Source organism: Petaurus breviceps, unplaced genomic scaffold (genome assembly GCF_028583685.1).
Source record: "Petaurus breviceps papuanus isolate PSGF00001 unplaced genomic scaffold, PetGlider_PUasm1.0 90919, whole genome shotgun sequence".
In the NCBI taxonomy this organism is placed as follows: domain Eukaryota; kingdom Metazoa; phylum Chordata; class Mammalia; order Diprotodontia; family Petauridae; genus Petaurus; species Petaurus breviceps.
The window spans coordinates 23,955,047-23,977,804 of NW_027187378.1; the positions used below are offsets into that span (position 1 = coordinate 23,955,047).

A 22,758-nucleotide genomic window follows, 5' to 3' on the forward strand; every position below is an offset into this window, starting at 1 on the left:
GTTATACCTTTCTCACAGGGTTAAATAGGGTTAAAATGAAGTGAGGTATAAAGTACTTCCATAAACCTTAAAGAGCTATATAAATATTAGCTACCATTAATGAGGAATCACTTTCTAAATAGGGAGCAAAAGAGTGGGGGAGAAATCACTTAATATTTTTTTTTACCAGAAAAGATGATCAGGAGGATAAGCATAACTACCCAACCATATGCCTTTCTCACGTCTATACAATCTAAGGAGATGATCTATACGCACAGTGAAGGTATCCCTGATGATAATTTGAAAAAAGGAACAGGCAGGCTTTTACAGTTTTCTACAACTGACCACATCTTTTTGGTTAGAATGAACTGTACAACAGATTCTGCTATTTATTGCTTGTTGATTACAAAAAATCATTTACTTGGCAAAACAAAATGCCACATTAAAGTCTTACCTCAAACAAGGAGTCTCATACATGTTACAATCATCCAAGAATTAATAAAAGCAACCAGAGAAATAACTCAGTTCAATGATTGTCAGATTATTGCCCAAGAATTGAACAGTGACATGTGTGGGCTCCAGTGTCAAGAAGGATGCCTTATGTAGAATTCAAATGGAAAAGCAGTATAAGCCTATAAGAGAACTTGAAGGTCACCTCATTCAACCCCTTTGATATGCAGATGAAGAAACTCAGTCTCAGAAATGGTAAGTCATTCCCCCAAGTTTGACTTCAAATAAATAGTGAAATCTGAGGATGCTTGTGTTTGTGGATGGAATATACCAAACCCCCAAATATTGAAGGACCTGCTCAATGAGATTCATGAACTCAAATGATCCATACAGGAAAATCTAACTGCATGACAAATGCTGATTGTCCAGTCTCATACAGTTAGAAAGCCAGTATATTGGATTGGTATATGACTTCACATATACAGAATAGGCCCTATCCCTGAAACAGAAAAGAAGGTACACCAGAGCAGTACAAATAAATCAACAAAACAACCAAAGTGTTGCACTGGAACCCACAGAATATTTAAAAAGAAAAAACCTATGGGAAAGTTTCTGGCACACTGAGTAGATCCTCTGTAAAAGTTATGAGAAAACAAGGGTCAAAATTTCACAAGATGAGAAAGGGTGAATGAATTGTGGTCTGCAAAAATAGAGTGAATAAACACATCAGTAAGATCACAGATCCACTGAAGTATAAGCATTGAAGTAAACACTTTGTAAGATGTGGATTCAATCCTTTTTTGTCATACTGTTATACATGTTCCCTTACAAATGTAATTGGAGGGAAGAGGGGGAAGGTAAAAAAGATTTATTAAACACATGTGCCTGGCACTGTACTAAGCATTTTACAAATGATATTGCATTTTATCTTCACAACAATCCTGAGAGTTAGATGCTATGATACCCATTTTACAGTTGAGGAAACTGAGGTAAAGGACTGATTTGCCCAGGGTCACATGGCTATTAAGTGTCTGAGGTCATATTCAAACTCAAATCTTCCTGACTCCAGGCCCCGTACATTATCCACTGTGCCACCTAGCTGCCATTATGCATTGAATAATTAATTCTTTCCCCAAATTATTCAGGAAGCCCTTCTTTGTGGACTTCCATTTATCAAACACTAATCTGTTATGTGTCTTTGGTTACCACTCTGGATTATCTTGGTAAACAGATGTTAAGAAACTGACTTGGATCCAAAACAAGAAGTTATACTTTTTGTCAGTATATATGTATACCTACATTTATATTAAATATATGCACACTAATTCCCTGTCAGGAATCTATGAATTTGTCAGTGTAGGTAATCTCTCTTCCAATGCAGATCACAACTCCTTTAAACACCTTAGTGGATGGTCTTCACAAGAAGCTTTGGTCTCCTTGCTCTGTGAATGACAAAGCACCTATTTCATTGTTCTGTGCAATGACAGGATCAGAACCATACTAGTAGTTTTACAGCTTGGTGTAAAACCTTCCAGAACTCTGCTGGCATAACCTTTAGGAACCCAGTGCACCTCCAATCAACAAGGAGGCAGAAGAGAAAGATTAGGTGGAAGATGCTTTCTCCTTATTTGGTCTTTACTTCCTTTCTCTGATTTGTCCTGATTATTTTGATCTGCAGCTTGACCTTTGTTTTCAGCATTTCAGACATTTTATTTTCTGTCATATAATTGTCAAATTCTTCCCTCCTTCAGGTTTCAGAGAACTCAAAAGCTATCTTTCTGTGTTGTCTTCCAGATCTATAACATCTGTTTGCATTGTTTCCAGACATTTTTTGAGTTGGGTACTTTTCTGGGTTTGTTTTTCAAAATTTTTTTTTGCTTTTTTTTTTTGGAGGGGGGGAGGACAGGGCAATTGGGGTTAAATGACTTGCCCAAGGTCACATGGCTAGTGTCAAGTGTCTGAGGCCAAATTTGAACTCAGGTCCTCCAGACTCCAGGGCCAATGCTCTATTCACTGCGCCACCTAGCCGTCCCTAGGTTTGTTTTTCTATTCTATCATTTTGTCCTCCAGCATAACTATTCTGTTTCTCAGAGAATCCATTGTTTTACATACATTTGCCATGGGAGTTTCCAGGCTGTTTTCACCATCACTTTACCCTGAAAGTCCTTAGTGTTCACTGTTCTTTAGCTTCATGATATTTTTGCTAATTTCATTACATCTTTTACTTTCTTTAGAGTACTTAATGTGATATCTTGCAATAATTTCAGCTTTGCTTCTGTGGCTGGTTTTGAACCATAACATTTTCCTTTTTTGGTCCCAGCTTCTTTAAAGAGACACATGCTAGCAACAGTTGGGCAGCAGTATATTTCCACACAAGAGAAGTGGCACAAAAAACCTACTCAGGAAATGTATAATTGGGAGAAAAACAGGACTAGAACAATGCTAATAAATCAACAAAATATAAATAGTATTTATCACACTGGAACTTTTATTTGCCCATTTCATTAGTATTCCTTTTCTGAAAACAATTTTTTATGAATATTTCTGGTAGCCCTGCTTCTCCTTTTGTTGTCTATGATGCTATTGTTGAGGCAGAGATTGAGAAAATATGCTATTTTACAGCCTCTCCCCGCAATTTCCTAAAAGTCCTCCCTTTAAGCATTTGTGAACCCCAAGGGTTGAAGCCTAACAGGAGCATGGGCCTGCCAGCTTTGGGAAAAATAGGGTTCTTGAGATACATTTTGTATTTAAGGTACCCGAGGCCAGGTTCACAACAGAGATCATTTACCCAAAAAGGCTGGTGGCAAAGGGATAGAAATTGAATAAAAGTAAGAAGCACCATCAGTTTTGGATACTTTAATATGGGAGTAATTTAAAATATTTTGGGGTGTCTTGTCTTATCTATCAATCTGAAGTTTTAAAAAGTGACTGATATTAAAAGTATGGCTTAAGTTTCTCCTGGCATAACATCAATGATGCTGTCTAACAACTATGCTACTGAGTATTTATCCACACAGCCATATGATTAAAATTTCTTTCTAATATGAATTATCTTATTATAACATGGGATGGTTAAAGGATTTACCATATTATATTCATTTGGATTAACTAGTATGAATTTTTTTATGTCGAGTAAGAGAAGAGGCCATAAAGAAAGCTTTCCCACATTTTTCACATTTGTAAGGTTTTTCACCAGTATGAATTCTCTCATGTACAGTAAGGGATGAATGTTTAAGGAAGGCTTTTCCACAGTTATTACATTTATAGGGCTTCTCTCCAGCACGAATTCTCTGACGTCAAGTAAGAGATGAGCGGTCAAAGAAGGTTTTTCCACATTCATTGCATTTATGGGGACTTTCTGCTGTATGAGTTAGCTGATGTCTCCAAAAGCTACTTCTATGGCTAAAAGCTTTCCAACATTTATTACACTTATAGGGCTTTTCTCCAGTACGAGTCCTCTGATGTTGAGTAAGAGTTGAGCAGTCAAGGAAGGCTTTCCCACATTTATCACAGTCGTAGGGCCTCAGTGTAGTATGAATTTTCTGGTGTCAATTAATAGATTTTTGGTAAAAAAAAGGTTTTCCCACATTTATCACATGCATAAGGATTTTATCCTCTGTGAATCATTTGATGTGCCATAAAGCTACTTTTGGAGTTGAAGGCTTTGCCACATTTGCCACATTCATAGGGTTTCTCTCCTATATGAATACTCTCAAGTTCATGAAAGGATGAATGTTTAGAGTAGGCTTTTCCACATTCATTATATTCATAATGATTCTTGCCCTTATGAGTTTCCTGATATTGAGTAAGGGATGAGAAATCAAAGAAGTCTTCCCTACATGGAACATATTTGTAGGACTTCTCTCCATAACGTATATTCTGATGTTGTTTAAGAGCTGAGTAGTTGGAGAAGGTTTTGCTACATTCATTACATTCATAATGATTCTCTCCAGCATGAATTTTCTGATGTTGAATAAGGGATGAATGTTTCAAGAAGGCTTTTTTACAATGATTACATTCATAGGGCTTTTTTCCATTATGTGTTATCTGATGAAGAGTAAGAGTACCTTTTTGTCGGAAGGCTTTTCCACATTCTTTACATTCATAAGGATTCTCACCAGTATGAATCCTTTGATGTCGACAAAGAGATGAGCAGTTAATGAAGGCTTTCCCACACTCCCCACATTTGTAGGGACTTTCTCCTGTGTGAATAATCTGATGTCTCAAAAAACTACTCCTATGGCTGAAAGTTTTCCCACATTCACTACATTCATAGGGCTTCTCTCCAGTATGTGTTAGCAAATGTAGATTAAGTGTACCTTTCTGTCCAAAAGCTTTCCCACATTCGTTACATTTATAAGGACTCTCCCCAGTATGAATTCTCTGATGCCTACTGAGGGATGAACAATTAACAAAGGCTTTACCGCATTCATCACATTCATAGGGCTTCTCTCCAGTATGAATTCTCTCATGTTCAGTAAGAGATGAATGTGCAGAAAAGACTTTTCTACATTCATTACATTCATAATGTTTCTCTCCTTTGTGAGATCTCTGATGTTGAGTAATGGATGATCAGTCAAAGAAGACTTTTCCACGTTCATAAGGGTTCTTCTCATTATGACTTCTCTGATGGTGACTAAGAGATGAGAAATTAATGAAGGTTTTTCCACATTCAATGCACTTGTAAAGACTTTCTTCTGTGTGAGTTACCTGGTGTCTCAAAAAGCTACTTCTAAGACTAAAAGATTTCTGACATTCTTTACATTCATAAGGTTTCTCTCCAGTATGTATTAGCTGATGTAGAATAAGTGTGCCTTTTTGTCGAAAGGCCTTCCCACATTCATCACATTCATAGGGCTTCTCTCCAGTATGAATTCTCTCATGTTCAATTAAGGATGAATGTTTAGAGAAGGCTTTTCCACATTCAGTACATCTATAGTGCTTCTCTCCATTATGAATTCTTTGATGTCGAGTAAGAGATAGGTGTTCAAAGAATTTTTTCCCACATTCTTTACATTCAAGACTTCTCTCCTTAGTAGAATTTTCTGGAAAGCTGACTGATAATTGTTTGAAATTGATCTCATGGAAAAGGAATTTATTCCAACTATCCTCTTTTAAATTTTCCCTCTGCCTCTCCAATCTGCCCTCAGGTATATAAACTCTTGCAAATGCAGTATCTAGATGATCCTTTCTGAGTCTTTCCATTAATGTCTCAAAAGATTCTTTTTCAGAAATATTCTTCTTTGGAGCTGACACCTTGGTTTTAGGCCTACTCTCCCAATCTGAAACCAAAGGAAAAATAAATGCAATCTATTCTCTATAAGGTAAGAAAATAAAATGGTTTTTTGTGGGGGAAGGGAAGATACAATACAATAAAACAAAATAATTTCCACAAGAACTATATATGTGTGTGTGTATGTATACACACAAAGACACACACATGTACACACAATTTTCACCTCTCAAAAATAACCTTATAATCTGAGGAAAAGTTAAAAAGTGGGAGAAAAGAAGTGAGCAGATGACAGAAATGGAAGGAGTGGTTTTTGGTCACTAAGGAAAGTAAGCAGAAAACAAGGATTACCAGGGTTTTATACTAAGTAGAGGAGAATATGATGAGTAGGAATAGCAAAGTATAAATAAAGAGATGGGATAGGATCTAGGAAAATGATCTTTCATTGAGTAAAGAAGGGGTAGAGGAAGGTATCCCTAGAAAGAAGAGAAGATGGTAATAATTAAGTATTTAGTAGCTAGATATAGATATGTTGACATGTAGATATATATGATATATATATATACACAAGTATTTATATACATTTGTATCCTTTGCCATATATTTAACCTTTACCACCTTCTCATTCTTTTCAGAGACTCCCCCTTCTTTATTTACTGAAAGATCATTTTGTGTATATGTGTATATAGATATATATATATATGCATACGTGCACATGTGTGTATATGAAAAGGAAACCAGAGGAATCACAACTGAAGAAAAGATGGCATACTCTTCCCACCAAAAAAGGAAGTAGGAAGAGAGCTTTCCTGCTTGGGTCTATGGGCCTTGAGTGCTGAGGAGATCTTCCTCTCATTAAAATGCTGTTACATCCAATATATATCATATGTTTGGTTCTTACTTACCCAGAGAATTTTTTGGCATGTCTTCCTTTTCAGATCTCTTAAGGCTAAATATCCATGGGTCTTTCCCTTGCTCCAATTTGAAGATCACATCAGGTTTAGAAATGGAAAATCCTGTTTATGGAGAAGGATATTAAACACAGTGGTCTTAGCAGGGTACACCAATGTCCCAAAAGTTAGTCTCTAATCCTTTGATATGAACCCACCCTCATATACAGTCATTAGCATTTTATCAGTTGCCAATCTTTCCAGTAATACTCAAGCTATCTGTGCCCTCTAGGAATACTTTTTCCCTTACAGAGGTCATAAGGGGCTTAGAATTTTGTCATTAAGATAAGACTGAGCTTTTTTCATCAAAACTCCCAGGAAGCTGATATTGATACATTGAGGACACCCAGAAAACCACACCTCCTCTTCATATACTCTGATTTGAGCAGAATCCACAGTGGTATGACACTGCCCAGCGACACTAACAAATATGGATTTATTCTTTCCTGTTTTCTTGGATCAAGACTCATTCTCTGGAAATTCAATAGCTACTGAATAGCTAGGAATGGAGTGTACCCAACAAGTTGTAGTAATAATGTATTTAACTGGTATCCTGTCAATCTAGTCAAAAGGGTTTTAAACTGAAAAGGAAGAGTGAGAAAGAAAAATGCTTATGGATACTTATCAAACCATGAAATAGCTATAACCTAAGGGAAAAAATAGAAGTAGAGATATCCAGAAATTCAGTGGAGAAAAAATCCAAGAAAAGAGCAAGCAATAAAATCCATAGCACCTCAGATATCTATACAAGCATGCACAAAATAAGGATAGCAAGGTGAATGAAGAACCTAACAGAGGGGTTCTTAACCTTTCTTGTAAGAACCCCTCTTTGGCAATCTGGTAAAATTTGTGAACAGCTTCTCAGAATAATGTTTTTAAATGTATAAAATAAAACACATAGGATTACAAAGGAAATAAATTATATTGAGATGAAGATGTAATTTTTTTCATATCCAAGTTAAGAGATGCTATGATATTTATCCATGGACCCTTGTGGTTTTGTGGAGACCATATTAAGAACCCCTGAACTGACACAAGGAGGTTGAACCGACATCATAAATAACACTGAGTTTTGGAAGAACAGGAACGTGACTGGATTATTCCTCAAGAAGAGTATACCTTTTTCAAGAAAGGACAGTCTAAAAAAGGAGTGTGCCTGACTTAGAACAATACCCTGGTAGTTTTAAGTCTGACCTCTGAATGAAATGAAACACTCATGTAGGCCATTTAACAGTTAACAAAAGGAAATTTATTTAGCTATAGCAGGTAAAAGATATTCAGCAAGGACATGCATCAAGTCTCCATGATTTGATTCAGCTCATCAAAACTCCCTTGCCTCTTAATTGCTCATGGTGATCCACCAGCCAAGCAACAGAGAGTACTTGCTTCTTCTTGTGGCTGTTTTGTACTCAGGCAACCGTGAAATAATGTCAACAACCTAAACTGAGCCAATTAAGTCTCTAAGGTTTTAATACCTTTTAAGGAAAAAACTAGCTTGACTTTCACAGATACAGTGGGTTAGGATACTACTCCCATCTCAGAGAGTATAACAGTATTGTGTATTAAAAAGAGACATTCATATGAGGAAATCCAGGAATTAGAGGTACTAAATATAGTTATAAAAATATTACAAAAATATCAACAGAAGTAAAAAAAAGAAGCAAAATTGTCATCAGAATATCCTACAGATTATCTAGACCAAAAGTGGAGATAATTGAGTTCAGAGAACAGGGAACAAGCCTAAAATCGAGGCATAATATAATAGTGTTAGGACACTCCAATCATCCAAATGTCTGTTGCAGTTTCTAGCAAAAACAGAGCAGCTAACAACTTCTTGATGCTGAAGTTAACAACTTCAATGATAACTGCATCTACCAAACAGGATAAGAACTAACAAGGAAAATGTTTATTCTATATTCTTTTCTCACTAATAAGAAGGAATTAGAGGCTGGAATGGAAATGATAGGAACATTGAGAGAAGTGATCATTCCATATTAGAATTTCTGAAGGTAAGCCAGGCAGAGCATGACATATAACCTAGATTTGGGGAGAACAGATTTCAAAGTGTTCACAGAAAGGAAAGGTAGGCTCCTAAAATTCTATACAGGAAGTCTGTTTAGGAACTTTTCAAGAATGAAATTTTGAAGACATAAAAAAAACCAATTCTGATAAGGAAAAGGAGAAATGTTTAAAGAGACCATTATAAATGCATGAAGAATTAATTACTTAGATTTTTGAAAATACATTACAGAAGAAGACATCTAGTAACAAGAGGATGAAGAAGAAAGATGAAAACAGTCAGAATGAGCAAAGGCTGGCAAGGAAAGCGAAAGATAACAAAAATTTTTTTTTAAAGCTATACTGGGGAAGAGAGGATCAAAAGAGAATAGGACCACTGTTTAGAAAAATATGAGATAATGACATTGAATGATAGAGAGAAGGCAGAGCTGCTCAACTTTCTTTTTCTTTTTTGCTTCTGTATTTTCTGACAAGAAGTATCTTTGGGCTGGAAATAAGGGAACAAAAATTGCTAATAGAGAGGTGAAGTTGATTCCCAGGAGAAGAAGGGTTGTGGTAATACCTAGCTATCCTTGATGAGTTCAAATCATTGGACATGAACCAACTACATCCTAGAGTACTGAAAAAACTGGATTGGGATTGCTGAGACACTCACTGATTTTTGAAATATCATATAGAAAGGAAGGAAGGCCACAGGATTCCAAAAAAGGCAAGAGATTGGAGTATGCAAACTACAGGCCAGTAAACTTAATTTTGATTCTTGGGAAAATTCTAGACAGAATTATAAAAACAACAGATAGTGAGTATTCAGAAAATACATACAACTTCATGAAAAACAGGTCATGACTAACTTCACTTATTTTTTGATAGGTTTACTATATTGCAAAATTGGAAAATACTATAGATATAGTTTACCTAAACTTTAACAAAATACTTGGTAAAATCTTACTATATACTTGTGGACAAGATATAGATAACCTTGTCTCACTTTATAGAAATGACAATATAGTTAGGATGATTCAAAATTGGCTTAAATAGCTAAACCCAAAGGATCTGATATCATCTTGAAAAGTTGTCTCTAGTGGAGTGCCCCAAGGATCTGTGTTTGGCCCCAGGCTATTTAGTATTTTTCTCAGTGACCTGAAGATAAGTACAAATGGTATGTTTATCAAATTTGCTAGTAACACAAAGTTAGGAAGAGTAGCTAACATACTGTTTAACAAGATCCAAAAACATCTTGAGCATTAAGTTACATCTAGGAAGATGAAATTTAATAAGAGTCAATGTAAAGTCTTACCCATGGGTTAAAAAAATTAATTTCATGAATACAAGCTGGTAAAGTATGGTTAGACTGTGGTTTGTATGAAAAAAATCTATGGTTTTAGTGTACTTCAAGTTCAATATTGAATCAATAGTATGATTGATAAAGCAGACAAAAAAACTGTGATATTAAAAAGGGATGGTGTTTTTTTATTTCTGTGACAAGAAATGACTCTCTGGGTTGGAAGGAGGTATATATTGGGAAATACAAGTGATATCAAACCAAAATATGTCAACAAATTTTTTTTCCAAAGGCAGTGCCCAATCCATATTCCATTATTTATGTATTAATATTCTGTACCAGTTACTGTGTTAAGTCCTGTGACTACAAAGACAAAAATAAAACAAAACTCTAACTACAAGAATTTTATACTTTACTACACTGGGAGGTTTTAATACTGCTTTCCTCTATTCTGATCAAATCACATATGAAGAACTATGTTTGGTTCTGAGCACCACATTTTAAGAAGGACATTGATAAGTTGGAATGAATCCAGAAGAGAGTGATCAGGATGATGGAGGGCTTTGAGAACACACCGTAGAGGGACCAAATGAAGGAACTGAGGATATTTAACCTAAAGAAGAAAAGACTTAGAGAAGGCTGTGGTCACTGCCTTCAAGTAATTGAACGACTGTAATGTTGAAAAGGGATTAGATTTTTTGTGTGTGGTGGCGGGGGCAGAACTAGGAGTAATGGGTAGAAAATGCTGAGAAGCACATTTAGGTTTGATGTGAGGAAGAACTTCCGAATAATTATAATTATCCTGTGACTCTCCCTGATATCTCTCTCCGGCCTTTAATTACTACTTCTAAATCCATGGCATCTGTCTTGCAGCTCTTCTTCCTGATCTTATTCTGGATGCATTCAGACCTCTTGAGGTCCTCATCCTCTCCAGGACCCCACCCTTCACCTGGTCCCAGAGTAAACAATAGGACTTCATGCTCACCTTCAGAGTTACACGGCCAACACTGCTGTTTCAAAGCAGTTCCTACAGGTATCTGTTACATGACTATCCTTTAGACACACAGCCACAGTGAGACATAAATAAATCCAGTCCCAGCTCTGCATTCACTACTACAGTGTTTAGCAGAGAAGAGAATTTCCTTAATTTAAGATAGATTCTGAAGCCCAGGGAGAAGCCATCCTTACCCAATGAGATGAGGTTTCTGTAGTTCTCCAGCATCACATCCTTGTACAGGTTCCTCTGAATAGGGTTCAGCTGCCCCCATTCCTTCTGGGTGAAGTTTACAGCTACATCCTTGAATGTCACTGATTCCTGAAATACAAACACATTCTTGCTCACCCATAAAACTCTTCCTACCTAATGGGAAAGTATGAAAATAAGAGCACTTGGAGGGACTAAATGGAGAGATAGAGTGATTCTGATAACTTTGAGGCATCTGAATACTATAGAATGTGAAAGGGGGTATAAGCATATGACCTGTCAAAAAAAGGTCTTGATCCCACGTTACCATAGCTATAGAATAGGAACCCACTGAAGAAAAACACAAGAGTAAAGGATATTTCTTATGATGGTCCACATCTACCAGGATGGGCCTAATTTCTTAATGAAGAACTAGATTTTTGGTTTCTGGAGGGGAAACAGCTGAGCAGAGAAACTCAGGTTCCATGATGAGGAAAAGAATGTTCTAGCAAGTGAGAAGATATCTCAGGAAAGAGTGAGGAAGGTCAATTCACCTGGCACTTGGCTGTGAGGAACAAGGTGGCCATGGCTTCCAAGTCTGCACAACCCACTTAGAGAAGAGGCTGCATCTCAAGAGCACAGGCTGGGGAAGGAAAAAGGCAATATGAGGGAGAAAAGCAATGTCCTGGGGTTCCCAGAGTGACCAGGTTAAAAAGTCTCTAAACCCCATCTTTAATACCCTTCAAAGAGGAAATCAGAAAGAACATGGACAAAGCAGCTCCTCTCCTTCCAAGGATCAGGAGAGAAGACCTCAGGCATTGCTCCCCAGAATCTTCTCTCTCTTCAATATACTTTTAGGATATTGCAAGAAACAAATGGCTGTTTCTGAGTCAGGAAACCTTGTTTGAATAAACAGCTCAACATCTGTGATCTGGAACATAACATTTCTCTGTTCCTTATTATTTGCTTTCTCCTCTGATGAAGCTACCTCATATAACAGACAAGGTCTCTTATCTCCATGTCACTACTTCTATAGTACTGGTCCCCACTAAGAGAAAGCATCAGAGTAGAGAACAGTCATTACAATGTTTATATATATATAATATATGAGAAAGCATCAGAGTAGAGAACATTCATTACAATGTTTATATATGTAAATAATATACACAATATATACATATATGTATATAATATACATAACATATACATAATAATATTGTATACATATATATACATATGTAATATATGAGAAAGCATCAGAGTAGAGAACATTCATTACAATGATTATATATGCAATATATACATATATGCATATAATATACATAATATATACATAATAATATTATATATACATATATAAACATTGTACTGAATGTTCTCTACTCTGATGCTTTCTCTTAGTGGGGATATATATGTATATGTATATAATATATGTATCTTATATGTAGATATCTTCTTATATGAGATATCTTTTCACTTGCTAGAACATTCTTTTCCTCATCATGGAAACTGAGTTTCTCTGCTCAGCTGTTTCCCCTCCAGAAACCAAAAATCTAGTTCTTCTTCATTAAGATACATATGTATGTATGTATGTATATGTATATATATATATAAACATTGTAATGAATGTTCTCTACTCTGATACTTTCTCTTAGTGGGGACCAGTACTATAGAAGTAGTGACATGGAGATAAGAGACCTTGTCTGTTATATGAGGTAGCTTCATCAGAGGAGAAAGCAAATAATAAGGAACAGAGAAATGTTATGTTTTACAGATAGAAGACATTAGTAGAAGAGGGGCAACCTGGATAACAAAATTGTAGATTTAGAACTAGAAGAGACTTTAGATACCATCTTGTCCAAACCTTCATTTTACAGATGAAGAAACTGAGGCCCAGAGAAGTTAAGTGATTTGCCTGCCCAGTGTAAAAAAAATGGTAATTAGTAACATGAGCTCAAGTGCTCTGACTTCCTGTACTTTCTCCCCTAAACCCTGCACAAAAATAGGAATAAAGAAACCTGAATTTTCTAGCTCTGCTTCTGACTATTCACTTAGCCTCTAACTTGCTATCTATCTCAATATTTTATATGACTAATAATTGTAATAATGATGATAATAACAAGCATTCATTCAAGTCTGACTAGATGACAGGCTGTGTTAAGCCATTTAAAATACTCTCTCATTTTATCCTCACAATAACCCAGGAAAGTAGGTGCTATTATATCATAGCCATTTTATAGAGGAGGAGACTGAGGCCAACAGAGGTGAAGTGACTTGCCCACAGTTACAAAGCTAGTGTCTAAGGCCAGATATGAGCTAGGGTCTTCCTGACTCTAATTCCAGGGTTCTATCTACTGCACCACCAATATAAAGAAATGAGAATGAGTCCACAAATCAGTCATGAAAAATGACTTCATTACTTCTTAATAAAATACCTCACAAAGTTGATGTTAGGGGACATTGGAGAAAGGACATGGGAAAGCATGTGAAATATTCAATGTCAGACATGCAATTCTTACTACATCATTAACTCCAATTCTCAAAAACAAAGATTTAAGACTGAAACAGCATTTTAGACCTCTAGTTTTCAGAATAATGTTTTTAAGTGCATAAAATACACTGAATAACCAAGAAAACCAATTATTTTAAAACAATTATAAAAATATTTTAAAAACAAGTTCATGGATCCCAGGTTAAGCACATAGCCTGCTATAGAGGGACCTCCTTGGATATGTTTTTGAGAGTGCAAGGAAAAAGTGAATAGTGTTCTTAATAGGAATGGCCAATAGATGGTGCTCTCCTCCAATCATAGCTTCCAAATGTGTGCGGTTATATATAGTGAAATTGAAAGAGGGTAGGGTGAACTAGAAGACTTATAACAGCCTTATTCTGAAGCCTCAAATATGCTCAATCAGTGGACTGCCCTGATAGCCAGCCAGTCAACAATCATTTCTTAAGCACCAACTATGTATCAGGTAGGTGGCTCAGTGGATAGAGCACTGGGCCTGGATTTAGGAAGATCTGAGTTCAAATCTGGCCTCACACACTTACTAGCTGTGTGACCCTGGGCAAATCACTTAACCTCTGTCTGCCTTAATCCAGTGGAGAAGGAAATGGCAAATCACTCCAGGATCATTGTCAAGAAAACCCTGTGGACAATATGGTCCAACATGGTCAAGAGTTAGATGTGATTGAACAACAAACAGTATGTGTCAGGCACCATGCTAACCACTGTGGATAAGAAGAATGGGAAAAACAGTCCTTGCTCTCTGGTATCAGAGCAAGGCTGACTTTCTTCTCCCTGATTTTTCATTTATTTTTATCATTTTCTCTTCTGTCTGTAAGCATTTGCGTCAGATTCTCCAATAAGGGTCATTACATCCTCACTGTTCTCAGGATGATATGTTCCCACCTAAGTCCCTAACAGAATGGTCAGACATTATACTAATACTGAGAGCAATAGGCCCTGTCTGTTCTGTGAAAACCTTAGGCTTCAGTCTAAGATCAGAGCTCCTGAAGTGTCTGTCAAGGCATTGCTCCTTCCTGATATTTAAACTATGTCAGAGTATAATGGGTGTATCTAGATTAGATTTAGGGTCCTAAAAATAGATTTCTTCTGATCAGCAGTCAAATGCAACTCTGTAAAGTCAAGATTTAAGGTTCAAAAGGCACAGCTAAGAGATGGACTCAATTCAGTGAGTTTTTTCTTTTTATTCTGGGGCAGAGGAGAGTTGGAATGTCTAATAACAGAAAGAATAAGCCTATAGAGATATAAGTATTAAAAATCTTAGGGAGGGGGCAGCTAGGCGGTACAGTGAGTACAGCACTGGCCCTGGAGTCAGGAGGACCTGATTTCAAATTCGGCCTCAGACACTGAACATTTCCTAGCCATGTGGCCTTGGGCAAGTCACTTAACCCCAATTGCCCTGCCCTCCCCCCTTCAAAAAGAAAAAAAAATATTAGTGAAGAGATAATCATGTTGAAATGTTGTTAGAAAAGTGTGAAAGGCATGGTATCCAGGGATAAATAAGTCACTTTTAAAGATTACTTTTTCTTCTGATACAGAAAGGAAAGGTATAGTCAGCAAATGTAGGATCACTGAGATGAAAATGGAAATATGTAACAAATTCATACTGCATGGTCTCAGCCTTTTGTATAAAGGAAGGGAGGGGGGAGAAGCATAATCTACCTGGCATAAAGTCAACTCTCTTGAACCATAAGCAGGATCACTGTAGGTTCTGGTAAGGTCTGCCATTGCTAAGGAATAGAAAAAATCAGTCAGAAGAATGGAGAAGCTGCTGGGGGGTGGGGGGAAAGGGAACAATAATATAATAAAATAATATAGGTCATTTCCTCTACCATTCTAATCAATAAGTATATATTACAGATAGAGTATGGTGTAAGAGACATGAATCAGTTGTTCCTCTGTCACTTTCAGTGTATGCTGCTCACAGAGTATGTCTCTTGTCGTGTGAATATCTCCTCTCCATGAGTGTGATCCTAGACCCTCTCCTTTTTCACGTATTTTATCATTCTGCTTAGACTAGCAGATATTCATTTCTACTTAGAATAGTAGATAGACATCCTCTCATCTTCCTTTTTACTGTCCTGTGTACTTACATGCCTCATGAAGTAGGAAGAAGAATACAGTTGAATAGTGGTATAAACACCCTCTATTATAATAAAACTGATGTGTAAAGCCCTTACAGGAATATTTTTTCCTATTCTTCAGTTTTCCTGCCAGCTAGGTTTTACCTGTTTTTATTTTCTTTTATTTCAATAGAAATCCTGGTCCATGCTTCTTCTCTTGTGGATACTTTAAAACATAAATATTACATTCCATTTTTTTATAACAACAACCTCAGGCCCATCTAACACCTGATAATACCTTCTTTAAAAGATACCCTAGTCCCTTTATAGCCAAGAATTTTAAAGATAACATACTGAATATGAGGCATTTTAAGGTAATTTTAACTATCTTTAATTTTCAGCTTACAGAATTACTTTGGAATTCAACCAAAAATGTAATTCTACTATATATGAGACCAAGAGTCTAAAACCTGACTATACCCTAACTCTTTAGCTCCTTTCACAGTCAAACCCCTGCAATGGGTGGTTATACCTTATCTCCATTTCCTCACAGTTTATTTCTTCCTTAACCCCTAGTAATCTGAATCCACCCAATTTCCTCTGATTCTTAAAGATATGAGCAGATAATAATTTACTATAAGCAACAACTTATAAAGAATGTGCATGTTTGTTGCAGTTAACGTATAAACTCCTAGAAGTCACTTGCTCACTCATCCTCATAATTCCCCTAACACCTAACAAAATAACTAACATAAAAGCAATGAAAATTTACAGCAGCTAACCAGATACATATTTTATGAAAATCTGGCTTCTATAGGATTAGTGGAAGACAGAAAGATTTGAACTCAATAAGAAAAAGAAGAAAATCATGTAGGGATTTAGAGAGGGTGGGGTAGAGTGGACTAGGTTTGAAAGTTTAGAGGGGTCTGAGATTTAATTTGGAGAAATTTGACAAAATTTGGGGAAAAAATGAGGAAAATTTGAAGGAGCGCTATTTCTTTAGGCCCAGGAAAAGAAAGTAGACCTTAATCTGATATCAGAATGCAAGGACTGAGGCGGCTAGGTGCTACAGTGAATAGAGCATCAGCCCTGGAGTCAGGAGGACCTGAGTTCAGATCCAGCCTCAAACACTAAACACAAAAACTAGCCATGTGACCTTGGGCAAGTCACTTAACCCCAACTGCCCTCCAAAAAGCAAAAAAAAAAAAAATAACAGAAAGCAAGGGCTGTTTTTTCCTGGTTGTAAAAGAAGCAAGATCAAGGACAATGAAAAAGGATATAGAAGGAAAAAGTGAAGGTAGTTGGTTTGTCTTGCAAGGTAAGATAAGTGGAACAAATAAAGGGTTGAGTAAATTGATTGAGTGGATTGTGGATGGTTCAAATTGGTGGTAAAAAGTTTTAACTTTTAAACAATTAATAATTAATTGTAAAAGTTTGAGCCAGATTTTATTAGGGTCAAGGTATAAACATCCAGAAGTAGTTTTAAGAAAGAGGTGTCAAACTCTTGGCAACTGACCCTGAGCAGCCCCCAAAACTCCCCAGTGAAGCCCAAATCAGATTAAAATGTAATGCGAAAATGTTTTTTAAAAATGAAAATGCAACACAGATGCTAATTTGTGGTTTTCTAAGTCAATATGTGGCCTGTAGGAATCTCCTATTAGAGTTTGACAGCACTGGTTTTTTAAAAGACAATACTAAAAATCTCAAACATTATAGAAAGTAGGGGAAATTGTACAATGACTTGCATAGAGGATGCCACGTTTTTTCTGTCCTAGTCTGTAGACAATAGCTGTATTCCAATCATATACTGGTTTCCCTACTGGAGGATAATAATAATAATATTTATACAGTGCCTACTATGTGCCAGACCTTGTGCTGAACCCTTTACAATTACTATCTCATTGCAACCACCCTGGTAAGATGGGTGTTCTTATTATCCCCAGTTTACACATGAGGAAACTGAGGCAGACAGAGGTTAAGGGACATGCCCTACATTTGAACTCTCAAGAGTCTTCCTGACTCCAGGCCCAGTGTTCTCCAGAGTGCCCCTTAGCCAAAGGTGAAGGGTCTAAATGCTTTACTATGCTCCAGGTTTTTAGGGAGTATGGCTAAAGGAATATAAAAGTAAGGTTTCAACTGGGGGGAAAATAGAGAGGGAGTTCTGAGGTACCAGAAGGGAGAGTTTATTCTTGTTAAGGTAATGGGAAATGGAAGAGTGATGCAGAGAGATCAAAGTGAAGGGAAAATAGCATTTGTCAAATTACAGCTTACAAATAGGTTCTGCTGAAGAAGAAGAGAGAGCTTTTTTTTTTTTTAAAGCAATAGGGGTTAAGTAACTTGCTCAAGGTTACACAGCCAGTTATTTCTGGGTGTGGTGCTGAGTATCTGAGCCCGGATTTGATCCAGGTCATCCCAACACTGGAGCTGGTGCTCTTACTCGCTGAGACACCTGGCCACCCCTGAAGAGAGAGCTTTAAGGAAGAAGCTGCTTGTCCTTCCAAGAATAATATACTGGAGTCATGGAAGTTATCAAGTGAGAGATTATACTGTAAGAGACAGAGGAAGAACAGTGATAGTAGTTGGTAATTCCCTAATCAGAGGTACCATGGCAGCTTTTTGTCATCTTGATAAAAAGAATGATGTCTATTGTCTTCATGGGGCACATACCAAGATATAACAGAGAACCTCCCATGACTTATCAAGACAAATGACAACTAACCATTTCTTGTGATCAATGTGAATATAAATGATAATCTGAGAAGGAACACAAAAAGTATGGCCAACAATTATGAAATTCTAGGCAAGAAAAACTGGAGACCATAAGGACACAGTTACTAATAAAGGCAAGGGATTAAGAGAGAAATTAATTTGGGAAGTGATGGCTAAGAAGATAGTATCCAAGAAAGTGACTTGAATTTCTCGATCATGTTCTATGATACAGGTTAACAGATTCTGGGCCAGAAACCGAGCACACCTAAAATTGGAAGTAAGAATGTATTTGCCAAGTGTCATACAAATACAATGCACAGAACTTTAAACTTAAAAAGGATTGGGAGGTGAGGAGACTGCCTAGACATACCCTCCAAGTTAGATCCTCTATAGAGTAGCCACAAAGAAGGAAGACTAGCAGAAAAGACACCCAGAAATTCACCAGAAACCAAAATCCAGGAAAAGAGCCAGTAGTAAAATCTATGACAAATAAAGAAAATTAGACCTCTTAAGAATCACTGAGATTTGATGAAATGAAACCCATGACTGAATTATGGTTCTGGATGGTCATACTTTATTCAAAAGAAACAGGACAGGTAAAGGGGGAAGAAGGGTAACAGAGTACTTACTACACATTAAGAAGGTATAGTCATGTGAGGAAATCCAGGAATGGTGGGGATTATGTGGAGGGGGAGAAGGGAAGAGGGAGTGTCAGCTTTAGAAATCCATATGATCTGTCTATTCTACCTTCTTCAATTGTCACTACTGTTATAACCCATTTCACGTTCATAGACTGCATTTAATATTCACTAAATATCTTACCTCTTGCTTTTTACCATCTTATATGATCCTTGTAATAGCCCTATCAGGTTGGTCAACTGAGGAAAATGAGGGTCAGAGAATTTAAGTGAGTTGTTCCAGGTCAGACTGATATAAAATGGCAGTTGAGATAGAAACCTCAGTGCTCTTACCATTGTAACACTGGCCTCTTGCCTATATCTTCATCCTGCAATCATTCTCCACACTTTTCAACATTGATGATGACCATTCATTTTACTCTTTAACTTTATAATTCCTTGACTTGCCACCTCCAATCCACATCAATTACAGGAAAAAAGAGTATATTCCCCAAAATGATGTTAAGACTGACTGAAGAAACTGGAATATTTATTCTGGAGAAGATATAGAGAAAACATAAATGCTATCTTCAATAGCAATGGGCTGTCATGTTAAAGAGGATATAAATTTGTTCTGCATGGTCCAAGGGGGTAGAAATAGGAACAAAGGGTGGAAGTTTCAGAGACACAGATTTAGCTTCTCTCTCTTTTTTTAAATAAATTTTTATTTATACCTTGTTTCCACGGCAGCTACATTTCCTATTGTTTCTCTGTCCACTCCCTCTCAGAGAACCATTCTTTATAATAAAAGAGTTTTTTTTAAATGAAAGAAAAAGGTTAGCCAAACTAACATAGGAAAAAGTCTGATATGATATGCAATGTTTTACATCACTGCTCCTATACATCTACAAAGAAGCAGGGGGGAGTATCGTAACTTTTCTTTAATGAGAAAGGTACTCATTATAATTTCATTTCAGCTGTTTTGTTGTTGTTGTTTCCATTTATTTTGTTGTCATAGTGTACATTAGTTTTCTGTTCTGTTTATTTCACTTTGCACAGATTTCCTTAGTAACAGAATTACCCCAAGTTTAATGGGCTGCCTTGGAATAGTGTGTACCCCTTTAGAGGCCACTAGGTGGCAGAGTGGATAGAGAACTGGACCTAGAGTAAAGTTCACATTCAGCTTCAGAGGCTTCCCGGCTTCTGACCCTTGCTAAGTCATTTAACCTCGGCCTGCCTGTTTCACCAATAAATTGGGGAGAATGCTAGCACCTACTTCCCAGGGTCATTGTGAGAATAAAATGAGAAAATATTTGTAAAGTACTCTGCAAACCTTAAAATGCTATATAAATGTTAGCTCTAATAATAATAATAATAATAATATCTGGCATGCTTATCAAATCTACGTGTGGCACAAACTTAAAAGGGTTATATGGAAAAACGCTAGCTATTATTACCAGCTGTTCATGTAACGGCGAGATAACCACTTACTGTGATGGTACAGAGAGGATTCCTATTCAGATATAACTTGAGACGGAAGGCCCCTTCCAATTCCAAGAGGATAGTTCTGTGGAAAAAGGTGGAAATTACAGGGAGGTAAATGTTGGCTCAACAGAGCGAGAAAACTTTCTAATAATTGGAGCTTCCCCACACTGTAATGGGATGCCTCCTCGGGGAGCCACCTTTAAGGTCGATGTTGGCTGGCCACTGGCCAGAAACGTAATAAGGAATCCTCACACCTCATGCTTGGAATCCATTGGATAACCTCTAAAGGAGAAAGGTGCCCTCCAGCTCTACGACCCCCCAGATTCCCTGACAACAAGGCGGACGCCAGTCCAGGGTCACCGCCACTTCGGCCTCCTGCCTCATCAGAACCGGTCACGAGGGGCCTGAGCTAACTGCAAGCTACACCCCCGGGTTCTGCCTCCAAACAAGCTTCCCGCGCCCTCCCCACAGCAGCTACAAGCCCTCCCCCTTACCCTCCCCCACCTCCCTGCTTCCCCGTCTCTCTGCTCTTTCCCTCCCCACTCCTCAGCCTGGACCGCGCTTCCCCCACTCCCTCCTCCACTGCTCCTCTCCACTGTGCCCAGCTAATAGAACAACTGTCACGGGGCTGGGGGGTAGGGATGGGCGCTAGGCTTTTGTTCGGAAAAGGGGAGCAGGGAGGATTCTTCGTCCTATGGGGCAGAGACTGCACTAGGGGTCTGAAGATCTGGGTGCTAATCCTGTGTGACCCTGTGCAAATCGCTTCTCTCGGAGCGCTGGGGCTAATCCGGAACTACGCATGCGCAGACCCTCCCTGAAGGATGAGTCCCAGATTTCTTCCGGCAGCTTCCTTGCCACACTCGAGGCGGTCTGGCCAGCCTCGAGAGGAATTCTGGGAAATGAGGCAGCGCGGCCCTGTGCAGTCTGGGAAATGGAGTCCCAGAGTCCACCCGCCTGGCTAGGGCGCTGGGCTGTGGGGGGGTCGGGGGCGCTGGAGGTGTTACCTCCCCCCTCCCCTGAGGGCCGGACCTGTCATTTTAGAGAAAGAAACCAAGGCCCAGAAAGGTGAAGCTTCTTGTGCAGGATCATTCAGGATGAGAAACCAGAGCGTCCATGGCTCTTCCCTCGCGCGAGGGTGCTCCCGAGGCGGAGAAGCTTGGGGGTTCTCACTGACTTGCTAGTGACGCCCCGGGGAAGCGGTGTTGGGCCAGAAACGTCCCTGCCGGGGAGGGAGCCCGGACACGGAACCCCCGGAGGCGGCTCCGCGGAGCCTCGCGAGGAAAGGGTGCTTTGAAGTGGCCAGAGCCCAGGAGGACTCTCGTCCTGAGGCTGGAGATTGGAACAGAAAACATCAGCAAATCCAAACTGAACATGCGAAGCTGTCATGACCAGACACCTTCCCCTATCCCCCTCCACCTTCCCCACCCCAGCTTCAAGGCAGAGGCAGAGGACCAAGGGTGTGCAGTGTGGCGTCAGACTTACACTTACACACACACACACACACACACACACACACACACACACGCACACGCGCACACACACCTGTCAGTTTTGTGGAACTTTCTTCCTCTTTTCCATATTTTTTTTATTATAAAGGAGATCGCTCTCTAGGAAGAAGTAGGGGAGGAGGGATGCAGTGGGAAATATAGGTGATGTGAAAAGAAAAGATGGCGATTTTTTAAATTGGGCATTGATCATTTTGAAGGAAACGAATCTTATTTGAGTGACTAAATATTGTGGGGGAGGGACGTGAGACGGACATAAGGGAAAGGACATCGAGCAATTGAAGACAGGTTTTCCAAGCCGTCTTTTCTCTACAAAATCGAGTACACTATGACAACAAAATAAATGGAAAAATTGGGAAGAGAAATGAGAATGATGAGCTTGATTGAAGAAAATAACTCCTTAAAAAATTGACTAACTCAAACAGCAAAAGAGAGGGCAGCTAGGTGGTGCAGTGAATAGAGCAACGGCCTTGGAGTCAGGAGGACCTGAGTTCAAATCTGGCCTCAGATACTTAACACTTACTAGCCTTGTGACCTTGGGCAAGTCATTTAACCCCAACTGCCCTCAAAAAAAAATGGCAAAAGAAGCCCAAAAGGCCAATGAGGAGAAGAATGCCTTAAAAAGTCGAATTGCCCAGATGGAAAAGAAATTTCAGAAACTCACTAAAGAGAATAATTCCTTCAAAATTAGATTGGCGCAAATGGAAGCTAATGACTTTATGAGAAATCAAGATATTATAAAACAGATCCAAACAA

At 38.2% G+C, this 22,758-nt stretch overlaps 1 protein-coding gene across 1 annotated transcript; it reads right to left on the reverse strand.

Moving 5' to 3' along the window:
• Positions 1 to 345: 345 nt before the first annotated feature.
• On the reverse strand, positions 346 to 21,298 carry LOC138151983 (zinc finger protein 184-like). The gene is made up of 8 exons (XM_069075596.1): positions 20,504 to 21,298; positions 19,367 to 19,567; positions 15,286 to 15,353; positions 11,651 to 11,739; positions 11,102 to 11,228; positions 6,568 to 6,678; positions 5,140 to 5,711; positions 346 to 4,980 (listed from the first exon to the last, which is right to left on the reverse strand). The coding sequence occupies exons 4-8, from the start codon at positions 11,681 to 11,683 to the stop codon at positions 4,039 to 4,041; spliced, it is 1,785 nt and encodes a 594-aa protein (XP_068931697.1). The 5' UTR covers positions 11,684 to 11,739; positions 15,286 to 15,353; positions 19,367 to 19,567; positions 20,504 to 21,298; the 3' UTR covers positions 346 to 4,038.
• Between the last annotated feature and the right edge of the window lie 1,460 nt (positions 21,299 to 22,758).